Source organism: Callorhinchus milii, unplaced genomic scaffold (assembly GCF_018977255.1).
Source record: "Callorhinchus milii isolate IMCB2004 unplaced genomic scaffold, IMCB_Cmil_1.0 Scaffold29, whole genome shotgun sequence".
NCBI lineage: Eukaryota > Metazoa > Chordata > Chondrichthyes > Chimaeriformes > Callorhinchidae > Callorhinchus > Callorhinchus milii.
The window spans coordinates 1,945,306-1,958,708 of record NW_024704770.1 but is presented as its reverse complement, the minus strand read 5'-3'; the positions used below and the strand labels follow the sequence as shown (position 1 = coordinate 1,958,708).

General features: G+C 56.0%; 1 protein-coding gene across 1 annotated transcript; it reads left to right on the top strand.

The window, feature by feature from the left end:
- Positions 1-4,416: 4,416 nt before the first annotated feature.
- LOC103173946 (adhesion G protein-coupled receptor E5-like) lies at positions 4,417-13,315 on the top strand. The gene is made up of 9 exons (XM_042344625.1): positions 4,417-4,521; positions 4,589-4,753; positions 5,523-5,726; positions 6,608-6,828; positions 8,824-8,890; positions 11,151-11,242; positions 12,104-12,272; positions 12,799-12,897; positions 13,211-13,315. The coding sequence occupies exons 1-9, from the start codon at positions 4,417-4,419 to the stop codon at positions 13,244-13,246; spliced, it is 1,158 nt and encodes a 385-aa protein (XP_042200559.1). The 3' UTR covers positions 13,247-13,315.
- The last annotated feature ends 88 nt before the right edge of the window (positions 13,316-13,403 follow it).

Here is a 13,403-nt window from a genome sequence, read left to right as displayed (position 1 = left end):
CCTCGCCCAATCGATTAGCAACTGGGGCTCCTACTTACTGCTGGGCAAACTGAGGCGTGTGCGCGCGTGTGCGCACGCGTGTGCGCGTGTGGAGCACGGAAACGTGCCCAAGGTTTCGCCTGGGGAACCAAACCCGGGTCACGTTCGCCTCCGAGACGAGAGCCCCGACAGCCGCTGAGCTGCAGACCTCCTCGGTTCGGGGGGTTGGGGGGGGGATCGAATCGAGGGGTGAGAACCACTGGAAAGCTTTGACCCGAGTAATTCATCTCTTTTTTTTTTTTTAGCTCCGACGGAATTCGAATGTCTCCCGATGGAGATTCCCGAGTGTACAGCGCCGTCAGCGGAGACCGGAACATCTCCGGTAACCTTTCCCTTTCTGCCCTCCTTGGAACTCCATCCCATATCCCCCACGCCTCGCCCCCACACCCCCCCCTCCCCACCCCCTCTCCGCCTCCGTCGCCTCCTTCAAAGCCCCTCTCAAGACCCTCTTCCTCAACCTCCTCGACCCTCCTCCCTCTCAGCTCCTGTTAACCCCACAGCCAAAGCCCTAACTTACTAACGACGTCCCCCAACGTACTTTCTGGACTCCCCCCCCGCCCCCCAACCGCCTCCCACCCCACCCCACCGAGCCTTGGCTCTCGCCAACCTGTGCCTAATACCCTCCGGAATTAGGTAAGCAGACGTCCCCCAGAGATAATAATAATATTAATAATAATAATAATACAATCCTTGCGTTTGATCATAGAGGAAAAAATTATTTGGTCACTCAATCCAATGGTGGGGGACGTCGCGGGGCGCAATTGGCTGCCGCGTTTCACCCACGCAATACACAGTCACCACACTTTACGGTACATCCTGGGAAGCGCTTTTGAGACGTCTCGAAGAAGAAGACGAGGGAAATGAGGGTTATTATTGTAAGATGGCGGTCTTATTTGGTAGCCCTCTGCCCCGAAACTTTGGAGCCCTCTCCCTCAATCCCTCCTCCTCGCAACCCCCCCCCCTCCTCCTCCCCCCCCTCCCGCTTTCAGAGCACAACCGAAGACCTTCCTCTTCAACCATGTCTCCCCCTCCCTCCCTCCCTCCCTCATCGTGGAGATAACACATTGATGATGTTGTTGTTGTTGTTGTTACAGGGTTCGGTCACGAGTGCCACATCCGACAGCGCCTACTGCTCTGTCATCGCCTCCTTCGAGGAGAAAGATCCGTGTCGAAAGCTGCGGGCGGGACAGAGTTTCGATTTCGACCAGAATTTGAAGGCAAGTCAGACACTCAATGACTCCGTGACCCCATCATTCCCCCCCACCCCCCCATTCTTCCCCTCTCCCCCCCCCCCCACCCCCTCGCCCGGATCCATTGGCTCCCCATTCCCCCAGAGGGAAACCGGTCGAATTCCTCGCCCTCACCTTCAAAGACCTCCGTGGACTTGCTCCCTCACCCCCGTCTGAAACATTACTGACACCCACACCCACCCCCCACAGCCTCTGGCCTCCTCCACGTCCACACACCCCCCGCCCCCCCCCTTTTCGAACCCATCCCACATTCCCACATCGCCTCGCCCCACTCCCTCGCCTCTCTTCAAGCCCTTGGCTCTGCCCGAATGAGTTGCCAGCCTTGCCCGCAGAGGGCCAGGGTAGTCGATTGGCGGGGGGGGGTGGTGGGGAAGGTAATAGTCCCTCTTCCCCCCCCCTCCCCCTTCCTTTCGCCCGCAAAATACAGTCACTCCCTCGCCGGCGTGTCCCACCGAGCGCCTGTTTTGTGAGGTCTCGAAGACGAGACGAGGCGCCGTCTCGAACGGCCGGAATTATTCCCGTCGTGTTATTATGATTCCGGCCGTCCGATGTCCGCAGAACGTCACGGCGTTCGCGAATCAGCTGCTCGCCGACCGCTCGCTGCTGGACAGCGTGGGGAGGCGGGAGAGGATGAATCTGTTCGTGATGTCCCTTCGAACGGTGGAGAATTCGGTCTCCGCCGCCGCCTCGAACCTGTCCCACCTCGAGAAGAAGACCGTGAGCTTCGACAATATAGGTAACCCGCACGTGGGATGGGGGGGGGCGCGGGGCGCGGGGGTAGGGGGAGGGTGGTGGTGGGGTGGGGTGGGGTTTGGGGTTTGGGGGGGTGGGGGATTGGAGAGCGCAAAGCACCAGGACCGTCCCTCGAGGAATAAGTCACCAAACTCCTTCAAGTCTCTCCTCTTCCACCAACTGCGCCATCGCTCCTCCTCGGCCCTCACCCCTGCCCCCCCCCCACTCCCCACCCCACCCCAACCCCCCCCGCCACCCCCCGCAAAAACACGAGACGTCTTGAGACGCCGAGGAATGTCTTCGCTCGATTTGCTGCGGTTACAGAGGTTGAAATGCAAACCGTGCGGCGGAATAACCTGACGGAGGGAACTCGGACGACGCTGTCCGCGAACGGGAACCAATTGGATCTCGACTGGAGAGCGGTCGCGGCGGACAACGACACGGGTAAAAAAATAAAAACCACGCGGCCCCGCGGCCGTGTAGCTCGGTTCCGCCTGTTCAGGGGGATGTGAGACCTCTCTGTTGAAAAAAAAGTTTCTCTGTGTCTCTCGCTCTCTCTCTCTCGCTCGCTCTCGCACACAGACACACGCACACACACACACAGACACAGCACACACACACTGCTACACATACAGACACATACACACACACAGACACACACACACACACACACACAGACACAGACACACACACAGACAGACACGCACACACACACTGCCACACATACAGACACACACACACACACAGACACACACACACAGACACGCGCACACACACACACTGCCACACATACAGACACACACACACACACAGAGCCAAACACACACAGTCACACAGACACAGCCACACACACAGCCACACAGACACACACACACACACACTGCCACACATACAGACACACGCACACACACACACACACACACACAGACAGACACACACACACACCAGACAGACACACACACACACAGAGCCAAACACACACAGTCACACAGACACACACACACACAGCCACACAGACACATACACACACACACAGTCACACACACACAGCCACACAGACACACACACCAGACACACACACACAAAGACACATACACCCACACACACAGCCACACACACACCCACACACACACCCACAAAGGCACACACACACACACCCACACACACAGCTCCACACGCACAGACACACAGCCACACACACACACCAGACACACAGACACACACACACACGCACGCGCACACGCACACGCACACGCACACGGCCCCTCCGTTTTCCAGCAGTGAGCTTTTTCCGGGGCTAATAACGTCTTTCTGAAATAATTTGGCGCCCGCAATCCCCCACGGCCGGTCGTGGGGACGTCGCTGGGCGCAATCGGGTGGCCCCGCTTCGCCCACGAGGCACGCGGTCGGCGGTGTATCTGCAGTATATTCCGCGCGGCGCTTCGAGACACCGCCCCTGGGTGGGAGCCGTTATATAAATGGCAGTTGTCGTTGTTGTCTGGACCATGCGATCAGGAGCTGTGTCGAATGTAGGGATTATTGTTATTATATTAGCACGAGGACTGATCGAGGTTCTCTCTCTCTCTCTCTCTCTCTCTATCTCTCTATCTCTCTCTCTCCCCCACCCCTGTCCTGCGCAGGTATGGTAGGGGTGGCGTTCATCGCCTATTCTCTACTCAACGGCTCCTTCTGGGCGGGCGAGGGCGCGGGAGAAGGTGCCCTCGGCAGCGACGAGGGTCTGAAGCTGATCTCGGACGTGGTGACCACCACGTGGACCAAAGGCAACCCGGGACCCCTCGTCGAACCCATCAACATCACGTTCCGAACCGGAAAGGTCAGCGTCTAACCCCGGGCCTGGGCGACACAGAACCATAGAGACCCTCTGAGACGTCTCGAAGACGCCTCGAGGCGCGATATCGACCGCGAGGATTGTTATTACTATTATCATAGGAGCAGGAGGAGGCCATTCAGCCCCCCCCCCACCCACCCTCCCCTCCCCTCCCCTCGAGCCTGTTCCTGGGATCAGGAAGCAGGGAGGGTGGGAGTAGGAGGTTGACTGAGGAGGGTCTTGAGATGGGCTTTGAAGGAGGCGCGAGAGAGAGAGAGGGAGAGAGAGAGAGTCAAGAGGGGACATGGGTTGGAGTTCCTGAGAACGGAAGGGGCAGAAAGGTTCGGAGGGGATCCTGATAGGGGGAGTCTGTGATTAAATGTCAGATACTTCTCAGGTCGCCACCAGAAAAGCCAAAGGGGAAGTTAGGAGGGAATCTTTCACCCAGAGAGGAGTTGGGTGTCACACCCTGTGGCGTAGGGTCTTGTGGCTTTCAAGAGGGAGATAGTCAATGTGAGAGAGGGTGGGTGGGTGCGGGGGGGTGGGGGGGTGGAGGGTGGAATTGAAATGACTTCGCTGCTCCGAGAGCCAGCGCGGGACTCGCTGGGCCGAATGGCCTCCTCCTTCTGCGCCGTCTTGACTCGAAGCGACGGCGACGGGAAGAGATCGGACGTTTAAAACGGAATCGTCATCGTTGTCGTCGTTGTTGTTGTTGTTGTTGTCGCCGTCGCTGTTTCAGGCGGACGAAGGCGGAGCCCGAACGGTCTGCGTCGGCCTGAACCGCACCGTCAACGACTGGTCCGCAGAGGGTTGTTCGCTGGTCCAGAAGAACTCCACCCACACGACCTGTAGCTGCAACTACCTCAGTAGCTTTGCGGTGCTCATGGCTCTACATGAAATCCGGGTACGTCCCCCGAAAACCTTCCCCCCTTCGCCTTGTGCCTACGGTCACCTCTTCCCACCCTACTCCCCCCCCCCCCACCCCGCCCCTCTCGGCTCAGCGTCCTGCCCCCACTTCCCCCCCCCCTCTGCCGCCCTGCCCTGCCCCGCTGTGTAAGTGCTCGGCGTCGTTGTCGTCGTTGTTGCTGCTGGAAACTCTTTAGCCACGGGCGCGGGTTTCCGAGCGTGTCAGACCGCGGAACGGGGCAAATCCTGTGAAGCGCTTTGAGACGCCTCGAAGACGTGATGAGGCGCTGTATCAAACACGTGGATTATTATCATTAGGATTATTATGATGATAATTTATTAGGATTAGGATTATGAAGGCTATTATTAGGATTATGATTAGGATTAGGATTATTATTAGGATCAGGATTATTATGATTAGGATTATGATTAGGATTATTAAGATTATGACTACGATGATTATGATTATTATTAGGATTCTTATTCGGGTTATTATTAGAATTATTAGTAGGATTCTTTTTAGGATTATTAGAATTATTATTAGGATTCTTATTAGAATTAATTATTTAGGATTCTCATTAGGATTCTTAGTCGTATTATCATCAGATTATTATTAGGATTCGTAATCAAATCATTATTAGGATTCTTCTTCGGATTATGGTTAGGATTACTGTTAGCATTATTATTAGGATTATTATTAGGATTATTATTAGGATTATCGTTAGGGTTATTATCGCCCACTGAGCTTTCTTCCTCTTGTTCTGAAGGACCCCTGGCACCTGTTCAACCTCACTCTGATGTCCTACATTGGACTGAGCATCTCCATGGTTTGTCTGTTGGTCTCCATCGTCACCTTCACCTTCTGTCGGGCCATTAAAGGCACAAGAAACACCATCCACATCCACCTGTGTCTCAACCTCCTCCTGGCGGAGCTCCTGTTCTCCGTAGGGATATCCCGCACTGGGAACAAGGTACAGAGTCACCCACCGGGTTTGCAGTCCCAATGGTTAGAACAAGCGACAGGAGCCGGGTTCGATTCCCGGGAGGGCCGGGTCAGGTCGGGGAGAAACCTCAGGCAAGTTTCCTTACGCCACACACGCGCACACACACAGACACACACACACACACACACCCACACACACAGACACACACGCATAGACACACACAATACACACACAGGCAGATAGACACCACACACCACACACACACACACACAGACACACACAAAAACACACACCACACACACAAACACACACACACATAGACACACACACGCGCGCGCGCCCTCTGTTTACTCAGCAGTCAGTCGGAACGCAATTGGCTGCCGCGTTTCGCCCACAAAATACAGTCACTCCACTCCACGGTATATCCTGCGAAGCGCTGTGAGACGTCCGAACGATGTGATAAGGCGCTGTATCAAATGCAAGGATTATTATTTCTTAATTGTGCGAAGGAAGGCCTTGGGGTGTCCTCCCGACGTGAATGGTCCTTTACAACTGTAAAATGGTGGTGGTGGTGGTGGTGGTGGTGGTGGTTGTTGTCGTCGTCGTTCCAAGTCCCGAAGTGGGGCTTGAACCCGCAACCTTCTGACTCCGAGGCGAGAGAGAGAGAGAGAGAGAGAGAGAGAGAGAGAGAGAGACTGAGTCGGGCCGATCCAATTCTGACGTTGAGTTTCGCCAACAAAACACACAGTCGCCACTCCTCTTCACAGTGTATTCCCACAAAGTGCTTTGCGACGTCTCGAGGACGCGATGAGACGCCGTATCAACTGCCAACGTTATTGTTATTATTACTATTATTATTATTATTAATATTATTATTAATCTTGCTGTGCTGACTGCTCTTGTTTCAGTTGGCCTGCGCTCTGATCGCTGGGTTTCTCCACTACTTCTTCCTGGCGGTGTTCGCCTGGATGCTGCTGGAGGGGGTGCAGCTGTACATCATGGTGGTCAAAGTCTTCAACGTCAATCTCCTGACCAAGAGGCACTTGCTGCCCGTGGGCTATGGGATGCCCCTGGTTATCGTAGGCATCTCGGCAGCTGTCTACGGCGAAGGATACGGAACCGAAAGATAGTGAGTGGGTTATTGGACCCCATAAAAACACCAATTTATCAACAGCACTGATAATCCTACGTCGATAATGCTCATTGCTGTTCTTTATTGGGCGTCCTCTGGCGACCTGCTAACCCCTTATCAACCTTGTCCACTCCGTCCACCCACTCAGCAGGTCCCGGCCTGCTCCACGTCCCTCGCCCGGCCCGCCCCACCATCGGCGATCGGGCCATCAGCCTCTGGACCTCCATCCCACATCCCCTTTGCCTCCTCTTCGACCGTGCCTTTGGCCACCCTCCTCTCCACTCTACCCTCCCTGATCCCAAACCCCCATTCCCCCCCACCCCCCCCACCCCCCACCTCCGCTCAGGTCCTAATCCCCAACTGTTCAGCATATTGGACATCCTCCTGACGTGAAAGGCGCTTTACAAATATAATCCTGTTGTTGTTGTTGTTGTTGTTCCGCTGCCGCTACGCTTGCAACCAAAGGATCCAACATGGATCGTGATACCACTCACGAACCACTTAACATGCCATAAACACTGCGTGCACACCTCAAGCAGAATATATCTGCGTGACGAGCTTCTTTAGGTCATAGCCCATCACCCACAGGAGATTCCCCCCCCAAAAAAAAATATGCCCATGGCACTCCCCTTGCAAGACCCCTTCCCACTGAGGTACAAATCATCAGTCGGTTCTTGTGTTGTTGGCGGACAGAGGCGCTCAGACAGACATTTCGTCTTTATTAGTATAAATAGTATATACTATTTATAGTATATACTTTTTATAGTATAGATTTGTGGAGTCCTGTAGCTCAGTGGTTAGAGCACTCGCTTTGCAAGTGAGAGACCTGAGTTCAATTCCAGGCAGAGGGCCAAACCTCGGGCAAGTTTCCTTACTCCACACAGAGCCTAATAATAATCCCTCCAAAAAACAAAAACAATAATAAATTGGTCATTTTCAATCCACGACTGTTTGTGGGACATTGCTGTGCGCAATCGGCCGCCGCGTTCGCCCACAAATATACAGTCAATTCACTTTACAGTGTGTTCCGTGAAGCGCTTCGGGACGTCCTCCCGACGTGAAAAGCGCTCTATCAAATGCAAGGAATATTATTATTATTATTATTATTATTATTAATAACAACGTGTAACATATTAGTGATATGTGAACGATAAGGATAATGTATCATTGGGGCTATTTCGGTTGGGAGGCCGTTCGGTTTGCGGGTGCTGTTCGGCGACGGTCAGCCGTCCAGACCGAAGGCACGGCCGCTCTGCATATGAATCCGTGACGTTTTTTTTTAAACCATCACTCATACGCTCGAGCTTCTTCCTAAGTCGGTTCCGCGCCGCGGGAGGAGGAGGGCTGACGGCATCCTGCTCGCCAGGTGCGTTGTCCGACCGCACCTGAGCGGTCTTGTTCGCTGTCCCAGTGGCGCCTGCGATTATGGGAAGTATGAAACAGAAACGGAAGTGCCTGCGGAGGCGCCGAGGTCGGGCGGCGCGTTCTCCTCTCCCTCCGGAGACGCTGTCTGACTCGCCGTGCGTTTCCAGCCACTTCTGTTTATTTCCGACTTGGGTGTGTTTTGTTGACCGTGGTATAACTGTCTCGGTTTTTACACCGCGTGCATTAATAGCGCGCGGGTTATTATTAGCGGCGGAGACCTGTCCGCTCAGTGGTTAGAGCCCTTGTCTCGCGAGCGAGTGAGCGAGTGAGCGAGCGAGACACCTGGGTTCGACTTCCCAGGCAGGTCAGGGCGAAACTTTGGGTAAGTTTCCTTAATACGCGCGCGCGCACACACACACACGCACACACACACACGCACACACACGCACAGACACACACGTACCACAGACACGCACAGACACACAAATGCAAGGATTATTATCATTATCATCAGTATTGTTATTATTATTATTATTATAGTATTTGGTGAATTTTTTCTGTAACCTATCGTTAAAAAGTCTTTTTTTTTCCCCCCCTTTTTTATCACCGTTTACCTTCTGGTTCCAGTTGTTGGTTGACGTTGAAGAAAGATTTCCTGTGGAGTTTCCTGGGGCCGGTGTGCGCAATCACGGTGGTAAGAATTGAGCAATAACGGTCTCGCGGGGGCCCGCCCCCACCCCCCTTCTCACACGCATGGACGCACACGCACACGCACGCGCACGCGGCGTCTGTCGGCGTGTCTCGGAAAGCACTGCCCGAAAGGGCGGTGGGAGCAGATTTGACGGTTGTTTTTTTCGGAAGGGAATTGGATAGGGACTCAAAAAAAGGAAGACTATGGGGGAAAGAGCTGGTGGGGTGGGGGGGGGGTGGGGGTGGGGGGGGTGTAGGGGGGTGGGGAGGAAACTGGTCGGTGGCTGACACAGGCACGAAGGGCTGAATGGCCTCCTTCTGTCCCTGTAGGATTCGACGTATGCGATCTCCAGCTTCGTACAATTCCTGGACAGGAGACAGAGTAAATCTCTCTCTCTCTCTCTCTCTCTCTCTCTCCAGACACTCCCGGGGTAGCTCCAGCAGAGTTTAGAGACCGAATAAAGCTCCCTCTACACTCCCAGGTCGGGGTTAGAGACACACAGTAACGCTCCCTCTACACTGTGCGGGTTAACACACAGTAAAGCTCCCTCTACACTCCACACTCCCAGGTCAGGGTTAGAGACACACAGTAACGCTCCCTCTACACTGTGCGTCCGCACTCGCAGGTCAGGGTTAGAGACACACAGTAACGCTCCCTCTACACTGTGCGTCCGCACTCCCAGGTCAGGGTTAGAGACACAGTAACGCTCCCTCTACACTGTGCGTCCACACTCCCAGGTCAGGGTTAGAGACACAGTAAAGCTCCTCAACACTGTGCGTCCACACTCCCAGGTCAGGGTTAGAGACACAGTAAAGGTCCCTCTACACTGTGCGTCCACACTCCCAGGTCAGGGTTAGAGACACACAGTAACGCTCCCTCTACACTGTGCGTCCGCACTCCCAGGTCGGGGTTAGAGACACACAGTAACGCTCCCTCTACACTGTGCGTCCGCACTCCCAGGTCAGGGTTAGAGACACAGTAACGCTCCCTCTACACTGTGCGTCCACACTCCCAGGTCAGGGTTAGAGACACAGTAAAGCTCCTCTACACTGTGCGTCCACACTCCCAGGTCAGGGTTAGAGACACAGTAAAGCTCCTCTACACTGTGCGTCCCACACTCCAGCGTCAGGGTTAGAGACACAGTAAACGGTCCCTCTACACTGTGCGTCCCACACTCCCAGGTCAGGGTTAGAGACACACAGTAACGCTCCCTCTACACTGTGCGTCCGCACCCCCAGGTCAGGGTTAGACACACAGTAACGCTCCCTCTACACTGTGCGTCCGCACCCCCAGGTCAGGGTTAGAGACAGAATAAAGCCCTCCGCTGTCTACCCAGTATTTACGAGTCGAATGTTCAGACACGTTTCCAACCACACAGCTGTGCAGTGAGCATCTGGCGAGGCTTTAAACCCACGACTTCTGACTCGAAAGCGAGAGAGAGAGAGAGAGAGAGAGAGAGAGAGAGAGCGCGCGGTTGAGAGTCGGAGCCGGATTGACACACTGACCCAATTGAACACGCATGCGATCTGTTTCCATCGCCTCTGCCTTCCTCTCTCTCTCTCTCTCTCTGTGTCTGCGAACTCACGGGAAGTAGGGCGTCCGCAGACCTCTCGGTCGGGGGCGTCTGAGGGACCCCGTGACCCCGTTCCGCCTCCGCTTTCCGCGACGGAAGTGCCCGCAGATCAATAACGGGGTCACATTTCCCGCCCTGGCTCGAGCCGTCGCCTCTCGCTCTCTCTCTCTCTCTCTCCTCTCTCGCTCTCTCTGCCCACCCACCCTCTGGATCTCCCATCGCGCAGTTCCCTCCGTCTCACTCACACCCCCTCCTTCCCTCCCTCTCTCCCCCTCTCCTCCTTCAGGAATGAGACCTCAAGCCTCACCCGCTCCCCCACCCCACCCCACCCACCCCCACCGTCAGCGCCCTGTTCGGGGCGGACGTTAAAAGATCTCCCTCAGCGCTGTCGGAAAAGAGAAGGAAGTTCCTCTCCCTCTCCCCCCCCCCCCATCCATCTCTCTCTCTCTCTCTCTCTCTCTATCACCCCCCCCCCCCCCCCCGCCCCCCACACGCAAGCGAACCGGCCCCACAAAAACCCGCGGTCACTGCGCTCGGCGGCCGACCCCCCCGCGGAGCGCTTCTCCCCTTCGGCGGCGCGACCGCGCGGGGAGTTAGAGTCGGCGGCGGCGGCGGCGGCGGCGACATCGACCGGAAGGGAAAAAAAAAAAAAACCATCGCCGGGTAATTGTCCTTCTCCGCTGATTCCAGGTTAACCTGATGTTTTATGCCGTGACCGTGTGCCAACTCGCGCGGAAGATGCCCAGCGTTCAGCGGGAGAAGCCCAAGCTCAAGAAACTCAGGTGAGTCGCACCCGTCTTGATCGCGGGGCTGACACCTTCGGGCAAATTCCCCGCGTTTATTGTTATTATTATTATTATTATTATTATTAATAATAGCCGTAGTAAGGAAACTTGCCCAATATTTCGACCTGACCCGCCCGGGAATCGAACCCGGGTCCTCTGGCGTGTGAGGCGAGGGCTTTAAACCCCTCCCCACCCCTACCCCCCCACCCCCGAGCTACGGGAACACCACAACTAGACATGATTAGTTATTAATAATAATAATATTAATGATAATAATCTTTGCCGTCGATCCAGCGCCTTCGAGCGATCACAGCCGATACCCCTCGAGCGAATTGACTTGAGTAGTGTGCGGGCGGAATAGCGTGTACACGCACACGCGCCCACGTGCACTCACACACACGCACACACTCACACGCACGCGCACACACATATGCACACACTCACACGCATGCACGCGCACACACATATGCACACACTCACACGCACGCACACGCACACACTCGTGCGCGCGCGCGCACTCACATGCGCGCACACACTCACACGCGCGCACACACACACATGCACGCGCACTCACACACGCGCGCGCGCACACACATGCACACACGCACACACACGCACACACTCACACACGCGCGCACGCACACTCACAAACGCACGCGCGCACACACGCACACACTCACACGCGCCCGCACGCACACTCACACGCGCGCGAGCACACACACAAACGCGCGCACACACACGCGCGCACACACACTCACACGCGCGCGAGCACACACTCCCACACGCGCGCGAGCACGCACTCCCACGCGCGCGCCCGCACGCGCGGCGTTACCGTTTGCTCATTGCCGCCGCCGTCAGGTTGTTTACGGTGACGGCCATCGCTCAGCTCTGCCTCCTCGGGTGCACGTGGATCCTCGGGATCTTCCACTTCCACAAAGACACCATTGCGATGGCGTACATCTTCACCGCGGTCAACAGCCTCCAGGGCGCGTTCATCTTCGTCCTGCACTGCCTCCTCAACAAACAGGTACCGCGGACCCTCTGTCCAGGGTTCGATTCCCGGGCGGGTCGGGGTGGGGTGGCGGGTGGGGGGGGGGGCGAAATATTGGTCAAGTTTCCTTACCGCACACGCACGCGCACACGCACGCACACGCACTCGCACGCGCGCACACGCACGCCTCTGTTTATTCAGCAGTCGGCTGTCGATCGGCCGATCGCTTTTCCGGGGGTTAATAATCCCCCCCCCACCCCCCAAAAAAAACAACGACGACGACAACAACTCGGCGGCTCGATCCGCGGGCCGTCGGCGAGGAAGTGGCCGGGGCCCCCCCCCCCCCCCCCCGGCGCTTGACGGCGCGTTCCCGCGAAGCGCTTTGCGGCGTCTGGAAGACACGCGAGAAGGCGCCGGGTCAAATGCGAGGGATGATGATGATGATGATGATGATTATTATTATATATATACATATATATATGCGATTATATTATATATATATACATATATATATGAGGGGAATCCGTGAATTGATCGCGAATTCATTTTGCCGTTGGGACAGATACGTGAGGAATATCGCAAGTGGTGCCTTACGGTGTGCGGAGCGCGAGGGGCGCGTTCGGAAGCCACGACCAGTTTCATGCCCCTGTTTTCTCTGCAGGTGAGAGCCCTCCGTAACGTTGACGAGCCGCGCGTTTCCTGCCGGTCTCTCTGACCTCCGCCCGCGGCGCAGGGCGCAGACCCTCTCGGGTGGGGCGGGAGGGGAGGAGGGGGGGGGGGGGTGGGTGGGGTGGGGGGGGGAGGTGTTGGCGGGGCTGATAACTGATAAATGAATAAAGTTGCTCGCTCGCTCACTCCGCGGCCGTTCGAGACGTCTCGGAGGCGCGCGGGGATTATTATCACGATGATCACCTTCGAATCTCTCCCTTCGATCCCCCCCCCACCCACCCCACCCCCTCCCCACTCCCCGCCAGGAGAAGAGCAGCTTCTCGACAGTTCCCGGATTTTGAGAGGGCGACGGAAGACGAACTGAGGACCAGGTCGGACCGTGTCGAATCTCCGCCGGGACCCGGCGCCCGGTGCTTCTGCGCTGCGGTCTCGTTTCGGCCCTCGAAGCGCACAACCCGATCGCACAGGTCGCACAGGTTTGCGTAGCGGTCAACCGAT